The following is a 20,428-nucleotide window of genomic DNA, read 5'->3' on the forward strand; positions in this document are numbered from 1 at the left end:
AGATTAATAGAAGACTTTTATTATAAAACAAAAGAATTCCTACTCATCCCTTTTCTCCCACCCCAAGCCTTCCTTCATTTTGGATTCTCAAATTCCTTTAAATGAAAAATTATCCTTTCTTTCTTGGTATTTTGTACAACAGACGGTCCCTTCTCACCCCCACCCCTCCCCAACAGGGAGGAAATGAGTTGTGGGAGCAGATTCTTCTCACACAGAGATCTCAGTAATCGTGTGGCTGCGTGTCACCAGCACACCACAGTGACAGCAGCTTTTAATTAATCCCACATCCCACCACCCTGTCCTGCCCAATGGTGCTTCTGCCCCTAACTTTTTTCTCTGAACTTTATATCTGTGTTTCACTGTGTGTGTTTGGATGGTGCGGTGGGGGGGGTTCTCTAACTCCAGTCTCACACAACCCACTTCACTGTTGTGTGCATAACTTGTATAGTTACAGGATGACACTGCTGTCACTTTTCCACACTTCTGAAAGCGGGAGACAGGCCACTAACTGTGTTCACGTGTTTAAACTCTGTCAGCTTCACCAACTCTGTCTCCAAGAGTTTGTAACTGTGACTGAAACTATGTGAGTACACCAAGTCCACATAAAATGTTAATTACCCTTTGTGGTGGTTGGCCTATGCTGGTTCAGAGATGTTACCTCTTTGCTGCACTGCAGTGATCTCATGTCAAGGTGCTAGAGGACAACAAAATAATGATGCCTTGAAGTGTCTGCGCTCTCCTTCTGGTGCCCTGATGAATGGTGACAGGTTGTATTTACAATCCTAAAAGATGCTGACTGCTGAATTCTACACCTCCTTGGAGAAGTACCAAAACATAGCTACCCTTGAGCACATGTGTGTGTGTTTGCTGTGGCTGAGGTGTGGAGGAGCTGCTGTCTTAGTGAATGAGGGGCATGATGAACTTCTTCAGAGAGATAGACTGAGCTCTCACCTGAAGGTCGTATAAAAGGGTAACATCAGACCTGCTGAGGTAGAGTTCTGCCCTGCTCAGTCTTCATCCTCAAAACATCTTGGGAGAAGAAAGTCAGGCTCATGAGTGGGAGGATCGATGCCTCAGCAGGGTATTCTTCTTTTTACATCAATGTTATTTAGTAGACTAGGTTAGAGCAATGGTAGGCAGGTAGGCTAGTTTTGTCCTTTTATCCAAATCCAAATGTATCTGAATCCATAATAATCTGAGAGAGACAGACAGACACACAGACACACAGAGGCTCATCTGCTGTGTTAATGTTTCCTCACACTGCCTCTGGTGTCTCCTTGTTTGGATGGCAGCGTTAGCCTGCTGTGAGGACCAGAGGCCGAAGCCACGGTAATGCCTATTGGTGCCATCCGAAAGAAGAAATGAGATCGGCTTCAAGATTGTTTGAAAGTCAGTTCCTAGCCGTAGACATTTTAACATTAAAATCAACATTTAGCACTGTGTTTATCAGACCTAGAGTAGCCACTGCATCCATGCACGCTGCTCAGTGAGCCTGCGGATAGCAAGCTAAACTATTAGCAACATTTTCTCTCCATCTCTGAGAGCTACTGTTCTAAAAGAGAGTCAGACAGAATAGAGAGGCTGACAAACACAATATATTAACAAACCGAATAAAATAGGATAAAACACATGTCAATATCAGCAAAGCGTTTCAGAGCTGGATAAATGTTGCTAATAGTTTAGCTTTCTGCTGTAAGGCTAACAACTGTAGCTAATTCATGTTCATGTTTTTGCAGAGCCTCCAATCACATGTCAAAAAACCTTACAGACCCACAAGTTTGCAAAAAAACAAATGGTAATTTGTTTAGAAATGAAGCTATATAATGGCATTGGGATGACTCATCTCGTACAGGTTACTGTGTAAAGCTGGTGCTTGTGCAATCTCAGAACACATCGACTTCCTGTCTGAAAGCAGAAAAGCCTCTGGGAGGGATAATATTTGGGCTTTCCGGTGTAGCCAGCTGATACCTGGCCCAAGACTTCCCTTTCTAAGCGGCAGTCATTGTTAATGTTTATGGGCTGATTAGCAACTTGACAGCCTGCTCACACTATCCTTCTGGCCGCGGCCAAAACCGGTTTTTCAGCTAAAGTCTAGCACCTTTAAGTAGTGTGCGCGCACCCGCTCCACGCTCAACTGGGGCCAGCTGGCCCTCCACGGCCCGCTTGAAATAGGTGGGCTTTAGCGGAGCCGTTTGAACATGTACGAGCACGAGCGTGCGCACGTGTACGCGCACGAGCACGATGCCTACGGCGGTTCTGACGTCATTTATGTGCGCATGTTCGGACATAGAAAATAGAAGGACGGACCATGCGCCGACATTTACAACAACAACAATGGCGACTATAGGCGCTTAGAGGAGGAGCGCAGCAGGCTGGACAAAAGAAACACTTAACGCCTATATCACCACTCAGCCCCTGAAAGACCGCGCGCATTTTATAAACAAAGCGACGCATCGCGATGACGTCTATCAATGCGTGTGACGTGTTACGACGTGACACGTCACACGCATACGTGATGACGTGATGACGTACGGACAAGCAAAAAGCATGGGCCGGGGCCGAGGCCGGGGCAGTGTGAGCACAAACGGGGCTGGGGCGCGGGGGGGAGAGGGAGGGGGGACAAGTACCCTAAAGTCCGGGTCTCGGCCCGGGAGGATAGTGTGAGCAGGCCCTGAGAAGCGATAATAGTTCGAGTTGAGAGACAGCATCTCTATAAACAGATATAATAGACTATTAATCAGACAATAGCCGTGGGTTCTGTGATTGCATGACGGCCAATGTGTTCCGTCTCGTTTGCCCTCGACATGGACTGTTTACCTGCATGCAACCGAAGCCTGCTCAAACACGATTGGTAAATGCTACTCAGACTACAAATGGAAACCAGACCTCTTCCGTCACCCCAATCTTGTTCCATTGCCTACAGATTCTTCTTTCACATGCAGAATCTGATTATAGAGATTACTGCTCATATTGTGGGAGGGGCTTAGGAAAGAGAGGGGAGAGGGAGAACGGCAGAAACAGCTATCACTTTACTTCAAATTCTGGTGTTTTTTGCCTTTTACCTACTGTAGCTTTAAGACAGTGGTGTTGATGATCAGCATTAAACTTTTCTTGTCATTACTGATTAGCTGATTATGCAAGATTGTTGCTTTTCTGTGTCCCTGAAAGTGGATAAAACAACTGCAGACCAACACTCCAGATCAAACCGTAGCTTGCTATTCCATATAACTTGGCTAGCATGCATTGGGTTAGCAAAGTGGACTAAACTTGCATGCGATTAAGCTGTCAACATCTGACGATAATGAGCTGCAGGCAGATGCACATTGACATGCAAATACTGTACTGACATTTAAAGCTGGCTTAACATAAATGAGAGAAGAGAATGGGTTGAAAAGAGCTTTGGCCTCCTCGCTGCAGATCTGCTGAGGGTAATGGACAAGTTGGACCCCTCAGAACCTTTAGGAATGAAATAATTATTCCCCTGCATCAGACTTTATGGACAAATGGGACTGAGGGTCGATTAAGTTCTAAGGGGGACGTGGTGTTGATCTCATAAAGGGCATCAGGAGATGTATTGCCTCTTACAAGATCATTTAAACCACTTAATGGAGGACAGAAATTAATGACTGGCATAGAACAGAGTCAATTATATGGATATTTTCATAACATATTGTGTATAATTCATAGTGTAATGGCATGCCTCTAATCAGCCCCTCTGCTTTTATTTTGGTTATAGCCTCATTTAAATGAGATTATTGACTCTGTATATTGGGGTATAGAGTAAGGTTCTGTCTTCATACAGCAATATATAGATGCATTTTCATTGTCTTCCATTGTGGGGTTGTACATACTTGATGGTGGTGGCCCTTGTTAATTTGTATTAATGTCAGATAATTTGGAGTTGCGATTGATATATGGGCACGCCTTGTGCTCTCAGGCAAAAAATTGGATTCATTAAGAAGACTGAGGAGCTGGTTAGGTTTTTTGGCCCTGTGGTTTCAGGTCACTGAGTAATGTGAAGAGATGGAGAGGGTCTTGGCCTGGAGGATGGGGTAGGGTGGGGGGTGGGGGGGTTCAGAGACAGAGTGGAGGGGACAACACCCCCACACAGGAGCACATCACTCACACTGACACGTCTCTCACCGGACTCACTGTTTTCACCCCTCTGCTCTTTTATAGCTAGAACACACTGTGCTTGTGACTGCGAGTGACAAAGTCACATGACAGTCTTGGGACTACTGTGAGGAAGGGAGGTGATGACTTTAGGTTATTCTGCTTGCATGCATGTTAATCACTGTGATTGTCTGTTTATATTAATTAGATATGTGAACAATGTGCACAGGTTCACATGAAAGGGATTGTAATCATAACTACTATAACAGTCATGATTACACAAAGCACACTCAACCATGCAAACATTTGCATGGAATAGCATGTGCCTCTCATTCTCAAATGTAATTATGAACAAGTGATGAATATGACTTGAATGTCAAAAACATCCTGTCCATTCTGTTTTAGATTCAGGCTCTCAGTTTCCACCTCCTTTCTTCATTGCAAAATGTAGAACAGTTAGAAGTCTTTTTCAAATGTCTTTGAGGATCCCTCCCCAATCTGTAATTCCCATCATAGACATTAGCACATATCTCCGTGATCACACTGAGACATTCACAGGCATGTTTGCATTAGTAACCTCTTCCATATCTTTTCTCTTTTCCATAGAGCAATGTTTGTCTCTTTTAACGGTAGGTTCAGGGGTAGATAAATAATACATAAATCTTTAATAAACACTGTGTTTTGTTTAGACACTTATTCAAATATCAAAGTTCAGAGTGTATAATGGCTTAGAGCATTAGGTGTGCAGTATATGATGGCTATTCTCATACTCTGTTACATTTCATTTCAAACCCCCAGCAAAGTTTGGGTTGATACCATGTGTTACACATTTCTAGTGCTTAATCTGTAAAAAAAAAGAATTTACCACTCGAGAATTGAGAAATAGTCAAAATGCCTCCAAAATACCACATTACGACAAGGTATCAAAAAACATCTGTACATTTGGATATTTCTGCAAGAATTATTGTCAGTATGCCTAGGAAAGCCACACCTCTGAATGTCCTCAGGTCGTTCCTTATATAGTTTTATATGATACCAACATTGTTACTTTAATACTGAGCCTCTGAGAGACGGAAAGTCAGTTGAGGACGCCGGTGTCCGGGAAGAGTGGAATAGCACATTTGAATGATAAATGTAATTTGATTCATGTGTGTGAATGAACCCTGCACACTGTGCCAGAGGTTAAATGTAAATAGCAACTTTCTTGCAGCAACAGTCTCAGTTTCGTTTTTGTTTGTCCCTTATATACACATAGTATTATTCAAATTTTACACAATGGGAAAAGTGAAGACTTTGTGGGAGGCACTGAGCCTTGGTTTGACTTCTGACCTCGGCACCACTCTGCTCAGCATTTTAGAGGCTATTAAATCTTTCTTTTTTTTAGAATAAAATGTTCAATGTGCTTTGGTTTTGTGAGACATCTACTTTCTCTTGTACATTTTATTAAATGTCCATAATCCTAACCCATTGCTGTTGATTTATTTATTTTTTATGTCAAATCTGAGCAAATTCTTTAATTTTGTACAGTTAATTGAGGCACCATTATAGCATGCCCAGTCATATTAACACAAAAACAAAAACAAATAAAAAGAAATCAGTCGTCTCAGCATCAACTCATTGGCATAAACTTATACAGTACTCTGATAATTCCCTGCTCAGAATGCCCTGTAATGAATGCCAGGGGGTCTCTTGCAGAGCATCCTTATGGTGGACAGGTTGCCCATCAGAGTCCCTGATGACTGGTTACGTTTTGCGGGCACTGATGTACATCCATTTTTCATTACTTGAGATCCTTGAACCGAGTCTGACCTTACCTCACTGACCTATAATCAGTCATAGGGTCACAAGGCCTGTGCTTTTTTTGATCTACTAATGGTGCTGAACGAGAAGAATCATACCCAGCTATTGATTACTGTGAGGTCATCCAGGGGCACTTTGATATGAGCATCTATAGGAATGCAAATGTGACCCGCTGTCTGACCAGTACATTATAATGGAAATAACAGCAGCTCAGGGCAAACAGTGCAGCTGCCTCCATTAGTTTTAATCTCTGGGTTACATAAAAGACAAACATAATTAGTTTCTGTGTGTGTCACACAGGAGACTAATGCATGTGGCATCATGTGTTGTTTAAAGAATTGTCTGACCTCAGTGAGAACATGAGAGTGGTTCAGGAATTGTTTAAAGGGACAGATGGGTCAGGGGTCATAAGTGATAAGTGAGGTCACACAGCGTTGTCAGCAGTCTGGTTCATCAATTTTGCCTTATACTTGGGTCAGCCAAAATGCACAATGCTGCTCTGGTTAATGTATTATTTTCAGTGAAAGTCACAACAATAGCAGGATCCTTTCCCCATTTGGCTAAACTGTAATTTATCACACAGGTGAGAGAAAATGTAAGAGCAGCTTGCTCATTATCAAAGCTTTAAAGTGGCCGGCATACCTCATTCACTACGAACCCATGCAAGTAATTAACTTACGTAATTAATCAATAACACATAAAAGATTGATCTAGCTAAAGAAAGCTCAGTGATCTCATCAATAAACTATGTCTCTGGTTCAAAAATAACACTTGAAACATTTTAAGAGGTTCTTGCATTTACTAGACATATGGACGCCCCGCTAAAGCAATAGAGCACTTTTTCCACTCCTCAACATTTGTGGAGCCAGCTGGGAATCTGCTAGGCCACTAATAACAATGAGAAAACCATACCTCTTTTTGTTTAATCTATCTAAAACAGATCACAGCAATTTTTTCTGTTTCTTTTTTTTGTTATGTGGAAGGCCACCATAAAACGTGTGATAAATGTTGTCTCTGATGAGCATGCTTTGCTCACTTCAGTATAAGAAAATAAAAATGACCAACCTTCCATGTTATTTTATGTAGTTTCCCTTTTTCTTTACACAAATAAGATAGAACTAAGGCTGAACTGTCAAAGAACAGCATTCATATGGAAACTATTACTATTCAGTCTTCTAAAAGTAGATTGTCTGTTTACTTTAATTCCCAGTTAATGTGATATATATTTAGTGTAAAGGGCAGGGTTAGTGTATACTTAAGGTTCCGATAGTGTGTGCAGCTTTTAGCGGCTCCTCTTACTGTAATTAAAGCTTTCCCTGTGTTAAGAGCTTGTGGGTGTGTTAATGTGGGTATATGAAGAATTTTGTGATATACGCTGAATACTTATGTGCTTTGTGCAGTGTGTGGAGTATGGTCAGTGCTAGAGTCAACTGAGTATAATCTGAAAGGCATTAACTATATGTTATTTTTCCAAGTCTGTTGGATGCATTTGTAAAATGGGCTTATAGGTTATTTTACTGCTTTTGCATGTGTACCTTTTCATGGGCCCTTGGCCGGGTGAGCTGCTACCATGTCATTAAGTGTGCTGCCTGCAGCCGGAGCAGTGTATATATACTCTGTCCTCTACAGAGACGGGCATCCCCAACAGGGTCCGCCTGTACCACCCTCCATATGGTGCCTCGTCATTAGTTTCCTGTTGCCCTGTTGCCTGGGAGGTTCATCAAACCCCAGAGTCCAATCTCAGCCTATTTCTACTCTACTGTGACATTTCTCTCTCTAGCCAATCGGATAAGTCACACATGGCTTCACCACAAGAAAGAACAACAGCAGCCTCAAGCAGATGTTGCTCTGCAGACTGCCCATGGAGTTGAAAACTGGGTTTCAAGAACAATATCCCGGTTATTGTTTAAGAGTTCACTATGTCTTGGAAGAGGGGAGATGTGGTTTTAAGAGCTACGACCTCAGAGCTAAGAAAAAATAGAGCACACACAGCATTGAATGATGGTCTTACAGCGATTCAACAGAACAATAAAGTGTTCTTTTGAGTGGGGTTTGTTGTACTTCAAGTCAGGAAAAGCAAAATGATTTTTGTCCACTTTTATTCTGTAATATGACCAATATTCTTCATATTCAAGTGTGTATGAAAAAAAGTCACTGGTTTCTTAAAAAGCTAAATACAATAAGCATTGGATCAAGGCACATACAAGACTGGCCAAAGGGCATACAATGCACTTTGGTTTTCAATTGTTAAGAACAGTTAACTTCAAATCGTGGAAACATAATAGTGTGTTCATTTGGAAAATAATACAAAATAATACTCATAACAAGGAGTTGCTGACACTGTGGTAATTCTAATGAAAAGCCAACATGTTTTGTCTTTTTGGCCTGGTGACTCAAATGACGTATGGTACATGGTACTAAAGAATGCCGCCATTGTCGTTTGCCCATTGTTGGCTTGTACAAATAGAGCTAGTGGGGGGTCCTCTGTGTCAGCCTGTCCAATCTACTTGGTTCGAGGAGCAGAGGGCTCCTTAAGGTTGGTGTGCTTTATCTGCCCTGTGCTGTGGTCTACAATCCTATCAGAAACACTGGGACCCTGATTGGGTGCTTTGCTGTGTTTCCTCTTCTTGCAAAACAGAAAGAAAAATAACACACTGAACAAAGCTGAAAAATAAAGCATGGCACCTCATCTTTAATTATTTGTACTTCATACCAGGTGAAGACTAGAGCAATACTCTTGGTCCGTTTTTTTGTTGATACAGCAACTGACTTTTCATTCTTTTAGAGGGCAACATGCCTGCTTTGCAAATTAGTTGATCAGCTTTGCCTTAGTTTACTTCATGTTGTTTTTTGTCTTTTTGTTTTTCAGACAGCCACAAAGTTAAAAGAATGACCTGTGCTTATACTACAAGGTTTTCTAAGATCTGATTGTTCAACACAGCAATGAAAACCCACTTTCACAGTTGACAAGTCATCATATCTCAGTAGAACACAGAGTTTCTTTTAGTTGGTCGACAACCTTAAGCAAAGGAAATACAGTACAAATTACTACAAATTCCTAAAATATAGAATTGCAGTTAGTTACAATACCCACTGATGGTTCAGTGATGGCCTGCAACTGGAACGTTCTTCGTCCTTGTAAAATGTTCTTAAATATAAATTATATGGCAAATGTACAGAACATTGCTTCCTTAGTCTTATAGATCCAGTGTTTTGTAAAAGTCTTGCCACTCTGTTTGTCACACACTCATTATGAATGGCCATGCGCAATATCATGAATGGGAATGGTCTGAATCTGGTATTCCACTGTCTCTGTAGCTCCTGTTGTTAATACTGTTCTCGTTATGTGGGCTTTTGTATAACGTTAGGCCATTAGGTGGGAAAATCGTGTGTATCACAAACTCCTCCTTGGACACAGGCAGATGATTTATAGGTATCATTTGAAATGAAGTCTCTCGTATTTCTAGGATAGAGTTATCCTTCTTGGTTCCAGCCTCAGCATAGTCATCCTTTCTCCGACGGCCTTTGTTGTAGGTGCAGTTCCTTGAAAAAAGTGAACCGTTCCTGTGGACATACCAACACACCAGTGCCAACATGATTATTGCCAAAAGAGCCACAGCCCCTCCAATGATAGCAGCCAAAGGCAGACTGGAATTTTTGTAAGGCTCTTTCTCCTGCTCTCTGTTTAAAGTTGTAGTCGGGTTGTATGATTTGTGAGAACCAGTCTCTGTCTCGATGCAAACAGGTGTCTCATCTGACAGGTAAATGTTGCTGGTCTCCATGGGAACCATGCATATCCTATAGGAAGACTCTGGCTCCAGTGCCGTGAGCAGGTATTCCTTCCTCTCCCCCTGCACAATGGTCTCAGTAATGGAGCCAAATGCAGGACTGTGTCCCAGCTTTAGCCAGCTGAGCCGTAGGGCAGTCATGGGCTGCGACACCCTCCATGATATGTGTATAGCATCTGCACTACTTGACTTCACACTGATGGTAATGATCTTTCTGCCTGAAGAGGTGGTAGTGCTGTGGTAATTCTTACCAATGTCAGACCCTTTTACAGGCCTTTTAGTCACAAACAAGGGCCACTGGGGCTGTGTGGGGCGTAAAGTGTTGGAGACTGTGCTTGTCTCATATGTGTGGTTGAGCTCTGAATCTGTGCAGTCAAACATGTCTGTAGTTAGGTCTTTAATTGCCATGCCTTTGACCTTATCGGGACCCTGGCACATGAAACCGCGTACATTCACCTTAGAGGGCAATGACCGCAGCCAATCACGCACCCATTTCATCCTGCAAGTGCATTGCCAGGGGTTGTTGCGTAGCAGGAGCTGTGTGAGATTGTCCAGATCTTCAAACACACCCTGTGGGAGGCTGCTCAGGTTGTTGCCAGACAGGTCCAGGCGATATAGCTGCCTAAGGAAGGCAAAAGCCCCAGGCGGGACCCTGTTAATGTGATTATCTTGTAGCTGCAGCTTCTCCAAACTGTTGCCTGGCAAGTTGGCTGGCGGCGATGTTAAGGAGTTCCTCACTAGTGAGAGCTCAGTCAGGTTGATCAGATTGATGAGAGCCATCTCCCCAATCCCACGGTTGTTGAGCAGGTTACCATCCAAGATTAGTCGTTTGAGGTTGATGAGATCTTGCAGCGACTGCTCTGAGATGGAGGAGATGCGGTTGTCATCAAAGCGCAACTCCTCAATGCTCATAGGAAGGCCTGAAGGGATGGTACTTAGGTGGTTTCTGGAGAGAAAAAGCAATCTTAGGTGAGTACTGTCCCTGAAGGCCCCCTCCTCTATGCTGACTGCAGATACTGAGTTATCATCCAGGTGTAGTTCCTCAATGTAGGGAATTTGAGCTAAAGAGGCATGGGTAATCATCCGAACATTGTTCTCCTGAAGGTGAAGCTCTTTCAGTCCAAGAGGAAGGTTAGTGGGGAACTCATCCAAATTGTTGCAGTAAAGGTAGATCTTCTCCACATTTGTAAGCCTGCTGAGCTCTGCAGGAATGCCCGAACTCTTGATGCGATTGTTTTGCAGAAAGAGCACTGTAGCATCCTGGGGCATACCAGTAGGGATGGAAGTCAGGCCACGGTCATTACAATAGATGAAGGTCCCATCGCAGCGGCAAGCTGAGGGACACGAGGCTGAGGTCACCAGGGGGTTAGCAAGACCCAGCAGCAGCCCAACCCTGATGAGGAAGAGGATAAAGGCCTTGCATTGACGTACCATCTTGAAGCTGTGTTGCTTGGCAGTCTAATCACTCAAGAGCCCCTGGGGAGAAGACACAAGGGTACATTTAATGCAGGCCTTTAAAGGAGAGCCAAATTCCTGTTCTCGTAATTTCTGGGTGTTTGAACTGCTGCCTGCAGCACTTTCTAGATTAAATAACTGCTGAAAGAATCATTTTGAAATTCTCCTATAACATATATATGAATTGATCATTAGGATTGCCAGACAGTAAAAATGAAAGTTTAACAGTTTACCCCTAAAATTAACTGTTTTCTTCAGAGCCGGGTTTACAAAATCTATATATTTCTAAAAATATAAGTTTAAAAAGTAACCTGTGTAAGAAACAGAACTGCTTTTTAAGCTGTGTGAATTAGATCTCTGTGTCTTGGCTTTTTGGCCCTGGCTTGTGAAATGTTATAACATCCCTTGGTTGTTTTACACATTTCTGTATCTCAAGGCTGCCTTTCATAGCTACAGCCCACAAGTGAACAAAGTCAGGCTTTGTTGATGAACTGTTGTGGAACCGACATACTCTTAAGTCCTCTTAGATCATTACCCATGCCTTTCGGCATTCAAATTCTGGAGTTTAACTGACCTCTTACAAGGTGTGGGAAGAAATATCTCTCCTCCATAGAAAAGAGGCTTGATAAAGATCTAAAGCACTTTTAGATGCAAAACAAAATTTGTGAGCTTCATCTATCCTCCCACAGTGCTATTTTGATGACCTTTGCTGTAATTGTGGCATGTTTAAAATATATCTAATTAAATAAATAAATAAATAAAATTTATAAAAAAGATAAAATGTCACAATTCATAATCTCACAACAGATAGCATGGAAATTAACCATGAAGCAAAGCGGAAGGTGCCAACTAGTTGTCTGTCTCTTTTTCACAATTGATGTGCCGGTCCCTTTTAATTAGGCTAATACTGATTTATTGCTTTAATTATGCATTCCTGCTATGACCTCTCTTCCTGCAAGTCTCATTAGAAATTGTGGTCTGGTCAGTGAAGTGGAAAGAAGCAAAGCCATGCGTATTTGTCATACCTGATTTATACGTTGTGGTAAATCCTTTCCAGCCAGCAAAAATCCAATCAAGATTTCCTCTTGAATTTGCTCTTATCCTGTCTGAAAGGAAAAGTTTTTTCTGAGGGGTTTCTGGTGATATCCTGACCTGGTCAGTGTTTGCTGAGCTGATCCTTGTTTGGACGATGACCTCCTCTGTGTAGTCAGAGGCTCATGCTTTCAATGCCTTCACCATGGCAGATAAGCCTGAAGAAAAAGCATCCCCTCTCACTGACAAAGCATGCACTCTCAGGTAATATTAAAAATCCTAATGGGTGTTGAGCTCAACAGCCATAACTTCGAATGAGATGAAGGTGTTGTATAGTGTTCCGCGTGTAGGACGGGGTCAGCTTTAGCAAAGGCTCCTTTCTACAATCAAGCCCGACAGGCATGATGAGTTGACACAAAGCTGGTCTGAGCCATGCCAATCCCCTGTGCCACAGGCTCAATACAGGCCTGTTCACTTGTGTACTCCAGGTCTTCAGGTAACCCAGAATCCTCTGCTCCCTTGTTGAGACTGTATACACATTAATCCAAGGCTCTGGTCCCTTTTCCTGAAGCAGATAACCAATGTTCTCCTTTCCTCTAAGGAGCAAAAAAGGGCAAGGTGCTTATCCTTCTGGGCCCAGCCTCCCTCAAACATCTGCCGCTCGACTCATACTGTCCCTTCTTCACACCTGGGATGGTGCTCTGAAAAAAAAGAAACAAACATGTTTAGTGCCCACATTGAGTCAGAACAAAAAATGTTTTGAGGATCAGGCAATGAAAGAGTAATCTTTCAAAATTGATAAATACATTTTTTTTTTTTAATTATACCTTAATTCATTCATTTTTTCTTTAAAACTGGTAAATGATAATTAAAAAAAGAATACATCAGTCTCTACACCCCCTTCATTTCAGGCACTCATTACAGTTATTGATTAGGGTATGAAACCTAAGGTAAATGTTAATACTGAGGAAATCTAATTAAGTTTAGTAATGTGTTTGATACTGAACTCTGACGTCCCTTACATTGTCAATTCTTATTTAGAAATACCCTTTCTTCTAGCCTATGATTTAGCCTGCTGACCTTTTACAGCCCATTGCTTTAACAGATCACGTATTTTCTTTTCTATGGTGATACAAGAAAGAATGTCTATGCATACGAAAGACAACAGTGATCTAGAACCCAACACAATGGCTAAGGGTGGAGAGGGTGGTACCCTTCTCAGTCAGGTTCATTGCTTAGCTGAGCTTTTGGTGTTTACAAGAGAGCTAGTCCTGCAATTAAAGAAAAAATTGTGCCATTGTAGAAACAAGGCCTGTCCAGACTCGACACATGACAGGAAAAATGGATCCAGTCAGTTCTTACTAAATTACTTGCATTGTTAAAAAGCATCCATGACAATGAAGTCCATTTGAATGTTGTATGTAGAACAACATGGCTGTTTCATCCATCCCTGTCACTCCCAGCTCCTCTCTTTGACCCCTAACCCCCACCCTTTATGAATGCCGTTTCTGTTTGTAAAAATAGAATTTCCTTTGCCAAAGAAAATGTTATGTTTCCTCTTACGACACAATAGCTTTGCGTTCTTATATGTAACCATTCATGTGACCTGCTGGCAGCCACCGTTTGCTGTAAAACATGTAAAGGTAAATTAGGAACAAGGGGCCCAGCCATGTAACAGTTATAGCCCATGACAAGGAGAAGATTAGGGAATTGAGAGGCTTGAAACTCGATTACAACTCTTGAGATGCTGTCTAATAATAACACCCCCCTTCCTTCTGTTCTATCTAAACACTGCCCCTTAGTCCAGTATTACATTAGTTGTAGATTAGAGTCTGGGGAAAAAGCACCAGATGTGACCTCTACTAACTTCTAGAATAAAGAAGTCTGACAAGAGAAAAAAAGATGAAATTCAGTAATGGAGTTCTCGAAAATGGCAGGATGATAGAGGGATATGGGCTGTCTGTCTGTCCAAATGAACTTTTAATGCAGCACTTAGTCAAGCTATTTCAATTTTATCTAGCCCCTTTCACCTCATTTTGTGTTCTCCATCCTTCGGATATTGTTAAATGTGTAGCATGGATATGAAACCTTAAATTCTATGCATTAAAAAAAAGCAATTGATTGCATTTCTGTGTTATCAAGACAACCAAGCAAAACCAAGCTGCACTTGGAATAAAACGGTTTTGGGGTTGTGAAACAGGATGCATAAATAGCCACATATGATATTTGATGTCTGCCTTTCTTTGGCCCCTACATTTCTGATACAGATTCTGTTATCTCAGCAGGTAACAGTGTTCAGTACGGGGGGCATGGGACATGGTTATTCATTTATGAGCACTGGTGTGATATAGTCAGAAAGAAAAAAAACATACTGTAGCATAACATATCATAGGCCTCAGTGTGATGTCATGTTGTGGATGATTTATCAGACGTCTCCTTTGAAGCAAGCACATCATGCCTACTTTACGAAGAGCATAGTCAGGCCTATATGCTTGGCTGTTTTCCCCCCGTTTCTTTTACCGTGCTCATCGGATTTCAGGAGAGTGGCCCCTCTCCATTGTTCGCTACAAGGCAAGCATGTGGACCTTGTAGCCTCAACTAAGGCTGCATGTATTAATTATTCTATTATTCAGGTAATTTAAAAAATACCTTTACTTTACACAGTTCATTTTTCAAGCCCTTTCTGTTACATTTACTATTAATGTCTATCTGCACAAAGGCACACACAAGCTACGTTTGTGTTCACAGAATCATTTTGATGGCAATGAAGGTTGAGTTAAACATTTTTAGTGATGGATGTCTTTCTCCATCGTTCTAATAAGCTCCGCTGGCCAACAGGAGATTTCTGCAGCAGTCAGGCTGGCTTCTGCTTCATTTCATCTGAACTGGCAAAGTTAAATTAGGCATCCTATAAGTGTGTGTGTGTGTGTGTGTGTGTGTGTGTGTGTGTGTGTGTGTGTGTGTGTGTGTGTGTGTGTGTGTGTGTGTGTGTGTGTGTGTGTGTGTGTGTGTGTGTGTGTGTGTGTGTGTGTGTGTGTGTGTGTGTGTGTGTGTGTGTGTGTGTGTGTGTGTGTGTGTGTGTGTGTGTGTGTGTGTGTGTGTGTGTGTGTGTGTGTTTAAGTACAGCTATTTACCTTTCAGTGGTGAGCGTGGGAGGCTCACACAAAGCTGGACACTGATAGCCATTGTGAGCTCAACACGCATAAATGCACATTAGTTCGCAATAACAGACCCGAAGACTTTGTGCCCCCTGGTCATACACTGCAGAAGAAAGGCTTAGGAAAACCTCAAACAGAAACAATTTCATGCCTGTCAAAAGTATTGCAGATTAGAATGACTTTTAGTTTCATAAAATACAGAATAATAATACATAGGCTACTTTGGGGGGTACTGTAGAAGTAGTAATGGCTGACTGTTAAATTATTCATGAGCCCTGAAATTAATTTTGAAACAGAGTAGAGCCCTCCATTGGGAAATCAATGTTGTTTGTATCTGCTGTTGATTATTTATTCTAATTCATAATATAGTTTTGAATCATGATTGATTACGCATAATATTGTTAGAGGGGGGTATATTTTTCTCAGATTTTTGTCTTGAAAATGTGTGGGTTTCTTGTGACATTTGGCAGGTTGGTTTGGTTGAGTTTGTTATGAGCCAACACCCGGCCAACACAAATAAAGGACAGTTGAAACTTCCCTGATTTAAATGCGTAGTGTGAGTGTCATTTGTATTTTGTTATATTTAAATGTTTGGTTTAATGATTTTCCGTTCTTAAACAAGGTATGTTTTTGTCATTTTTTGGTGTGTCATGTGAAGCCTTGTGCCTGCCATTGATTAGTGAGTTATATGTCAAGACACCGGGCAGCGGCCTGCTGTGGTGCAGAGGCACAATGAAACATTCATGGTCACATCTGAATTCACAGGGACACAGAACACGTTTTAGCCGAAAAGAAAATGGGCAAAAATCTAGCATTGCAGATTTGGTATGTGGCCTCCTGGCGCTGTCTTTAGATGGGCTGACCAGATGATACTTTTGCTGGCCCATTATGGGCACAGAGAGGCCTGGGACAGGCGGGGGTCTCTCTTTTGTAACAGCCTGAAAGGAGTGATCTGTAGCAGCTGCAGTGGTTTTTCCCCACATGGGGGTGGTAGGCACTGCAAGATGAAATGTGTGTGTGTGTGACAAGCAAACACCAAAACAGTGAATTCTCATGTTAAGCCGCTCTCAGGAGCCCATCTCAGTACAGGCCAGACACCTACAACACAGAGATTTGTTAACCTCCCTACTGGCCCATCTACAGTTTTTCCTGAGTCATAGTGCTCACAAAGGTTTTTACTGTAGTATTTGTGCTTTGCAGCCATATATACACCTTTACTATTAGTAACCAATATAAATTGATTTGACTCTTAAAGCAGGAAATAGATGGAAAAAAATACTTCTGCTTAGTGGCCACATACATTATGAAAATAACTGAGCTAGGCCTAAGAATACAGTGTTGAATCTGAAATATCTCTTTTTAGTTATAAAAGTCTTATTACCCCCCCCCCCCCCACACACACACACACACATTAATTTATTCATATTTTGTGTAAACTTTTCTGGCAATAGAAGATTATGTCTGTAGTGACCTGGTTAGTTGTTAATCTGCAATGTGAATTCTCTCTGAAAGCAATTGACTGGGGACTTTTGCCTCAGGCAGTCATCAGTGAAGACAATTGGGTCTGTCCTCCTGTCTGCTATGTTTAACAGGCTATTTATTTCTTTGCCTCTCAAATACACTGAACAATAAAGAGCTTCTATTACATTGCTTGAAAGTTAAAGTCAAGTTTGCATGCACTATTGATTGATTAAACTCAGGCTAAAGGCTATATAAAAACTGTGTCATTTTTTTAAGCCTGGATGACCTTATGAAGATAAAAGTGAAATTGGATTAACAACTGTCCCTGCCTCGGTGTTGCCAATAACACATCCATCTTAAATGCAGTGCATGTGAAGGGATTGATCTAATTGATGTCCAACAGGGTATTCGATTCATTAGCACCATAGATTGACATCAGAGTCAGTCGGTCATATGAGCAGGATGTAGCCTATAATTTTACTGTAAACCGCGTTTATTTCTGGATGCGTATTTACACGGGTCAGATATTTGCTTTGAGGCATTGTTAATGTAACCTTACAGTGTGTTATGTGCGTTAAAGGAGCCGCAGCTTATGTGCGAACTGGTGCGAATGCAACTTGAATTGATTTGATTTTGTGCATTTTCAGGGGGACCTTCGTGACTGCGCCCCTGCAGCTTAAAGCTCCCACAACGCATGGAGTCTTTTTTTTTCAAGGGGGCGTCCATATTATCTGGCGACAAGCTTGCATTAACACACAATACATCTGAATGGAGCTGGGCATGAATAGAGCAGGTCCGAGTCGTCCAGACAGACAGTGACGCTGGAAACGCATTTAGCGGAGTTTCTCCAGCTGCCCCTTCATGTTTGACTCCGCGGGATCTGCTCTGCAATTTCAGCTGCACACCGGGGTGTCTTCTCGGGCTGCGACGCCGAGACTAAATCACACAGTCTCCTAATCCTAACAAGTTTGCGTTTTCACCTCTGTTTATTTTCCCACTGGTTTGAGAAAATCCAAATGTGAAATAAGGCACGGCGCGATTTTAGACGCCCCTGTTGCTCTCTTAAGCGCCTTTTTAAGTGTTGTGACCAATGTATTGAAGCGGAGTGTGGATGTGATCGAGAAGTAAATTTACCGTGTCGCAACAAGAAATGCATCTTTAGAGTGGGGAAAGGGGGAGAAAAGCCAGAGATGTGATGTCCGTGGTCTCTACTAAAAAAAGAGGGACTCAGCACGGGATATAGGCAGCAAGTTGCAGGCATGATAGGGACTTGAGATGATGGAAATGTTAAATCAGATTTTCATCTGCCAAGCCGAGCAGAATGACTCGCAGTGCGTAAACTAACTGCTCAATGTGGTTGTTTGGAAGAAACGTGTACTCGTGATTTTTCTTGCTATCGCTTAAAACGTCTGTGACACAACCACATCAGATAAACCGAATCTTTTCTTTGGCCTGGTCCACGTATTAAAAAAGAAATAAAGAGAGTAACTAATTAAGATACAAGCGACTCCCGAGGATCCCGCATGACTTTCATTTCTTCTGCCAGAAAGAAGATCCAAAAAGATGAAAATGATGCATTCCCAACGCACTTACCTCTATAATCAACCAAAAATGGAAAGTAACAGGTATCCTCTTAAATTGGGATTCACAACGGGGGAAAATAATAATCCAAATCCAGGCTATGAGTATTTAAATTCAGATCCAAAAAAAACTCCTCTCACTCACAGGGCTAGAGCTAGTTGGAGTTTATCTTTAGCAGCACTGCTATGTTTACTGGTGCCTCTTACACACATACACAATCTGTAGGCTGTATAAGGACGTAGGTGTACGGATAGATCTCAATACAAATGTGGGGTTGTGTTTGCCTCTAGCTTCAATAGAGCACTGATGTCATCTGGAGGAGGGGCATCTCTCTCTCTCCCTCTCTCTCTCCCTCTCTGTTTGGGAGATGTATAGGGAAAATGCAGTGTTGGACAGATACACTAGGGGGAGTGGAGGAAAGGGGAAATGCACTCACATCCTTGTCAGATGTGTGCATTTAAGAGGAGGGAAGAGTCACTGGTTGGAAAGCAGTGTTCACTGTCAGAAAAAAAGAGGAAGTGGAAATGTACAGTATGTGTTCATAGTGATGAGAAAGAGAAACACTCTTGTAGTGGTTTTGTTTTAGGCTGCACATGGTTTTGTTAGCTCCAGTTAAATTACAATTTGCACATTTGTTTGAGATGTGTCAGGATAATTCATGATTAGGTATTCTGGCATTAGGGGCTTCATTACCGATGTTGAGATTTGTCAATTATCTCAATTATCTCAGTTGCAGGTGTTTCTAGACAGCGTACATGTCTTTTCTGAAGGAGAGAAAGAAGTGTTTCACATTTGTAAACCCAAATGAGTTTGTCCACCTTAAATTCTAATCAAAAACACAAATAAAATCTTTGCCTTTTTCTACGTGTGAATCAAATTCCAGACTGGCTGTTGACAGGTAATGAATATTTGATTATGTTGTCACAGAGAACCAGAATAATTTATAACAAGAATTTAGAATTGTGCTAATTCCTGTTATATGTTCCCACACGTGTAGCTGCATCTGCGTACGTGTACATAAGCCGTGCATGTGTGTGTCTGTGTGTTGATACAGGATGGTCTCTGACATACCTGAATCATTTTGACATTTGCCCCTCCTGCTTTCAGTGTGACCTTTTTTGGTTTCATTTTTAAATGAAGCCAAACAGTGGGTTTGCTCGCCTCAATGCCCAAAGCAGCAGTGACTCACCCTGTTAGTCAAAGGGTTGTACAGCAGAACTGACCCAGCCAACACTCTCTCCTGCCCTGCGTCATCTCTAGTGTCTCCCCCTTCAGCTGCCTGACAAGCCAGGCACTACAGCCTGGTGCAGATCTATTTCTCTTGTTGTTTATCAACTTCCTGTCGATGCCAGTGGGTCAACGATCAGATCGGTGTGCAGCTACAATGCGGAGACTCTTCATGTTATTCATTAAATTCTACTTTTTGTTAATTACCTCAAACCTATTATGCTATTCTGTTGTAAATACCTGGAGGCATTCATTTTCAGTTAATGGACAGATTTTTTAGAAGTGTTATTCACTCGTTCAGGGGATAATAAAATATCAAGCTGTAATGTATCTTTTTTGTATGTTATTTTTCAAGTGAGAGCCGCCACCCTGTCATAACAGTAAGCAAAGCTAAAGAACTAATTTTGTCAGTAAACTAGTAGTGGAGACCAGATATGTTACTGAATATAAGTAATATAAGTGAACTTCATACTATTATTGTAAGATTGACCCCAGTTCACACAAAGTAATAATTTAGAAAATGCTGTTCATGGATGTAACTTTCTAATACACAAGAAAGCAAAAGTCATTTAAAGGGGACTTAGAATATTTTTAAACATGGTTAAACTAAAGTTACCTTTGGATGGAGACGGATAGAAATTGTGGCTAGTTTTGCTACGAATGGATCCTAATAATTCTGGGTCGGGTCTGCCGTTTCACTGTGACACCACTGGCAGTCAAAGAGTCAAAGAGAAGACATCCTACCAAAGCACATTTTCCTAAAGAAAAATGCTGTTCAGAGAGTGGAGACACTTGCTGCAGACAGAGCAGAGG

General features: G+C 41.8%; 2 protein-coding genes across 3 annotated transcripts in view; one reads left to right on the forward strand and one right to left on the reverse strand.

Annotated features, from left to right (window-relative positions):
• Positions 1-20,428, forward strand: part of macrod2 (mono-ADP ribosylhydrolase 2) — a 446,660-nt gene that overhangs the window by 86,230 nt on the left and 340,002 nt on the right. The window lies entirely within an intron of this gene.
• On the reverse strand, positions 8,108-18,558 carry flrt3 (fibronectin leucine rich transmembrane 3). Its single transcript, XM_083922594.1, has 3 exons — positions 18,401-18,558; positions 12,182-12,889; positions 8,108-11,177 (listed from the first exon to the last, which is right to left on the reverse strand). The coding sequence occupies exon 3, from the start codon at positions 11,133-11,135 to the stop codon at positions 9,186-9,188; it is 1,950 nt and encodes a 649-aa protein (XP_083778720.1). The 5' UTR covers positions 11,136-11,177; positions 12,182-12,889; positions 18,401-18,558; the 3' UTR covers positions 8,108-9,185.

The sequence above is a fragment of the Echiichthys vipera genome (genome assembly GCF_963691815.1).
Source record: "Echiichthys vipera genome assembly, chromosome: 11".
NCBI classification, from domain to species: Eukaryota; Metazoa; Chordata; class Actinopteri; order Perciformes; family Trachinidae; genus Echiichthys; species Echiichthys vipera.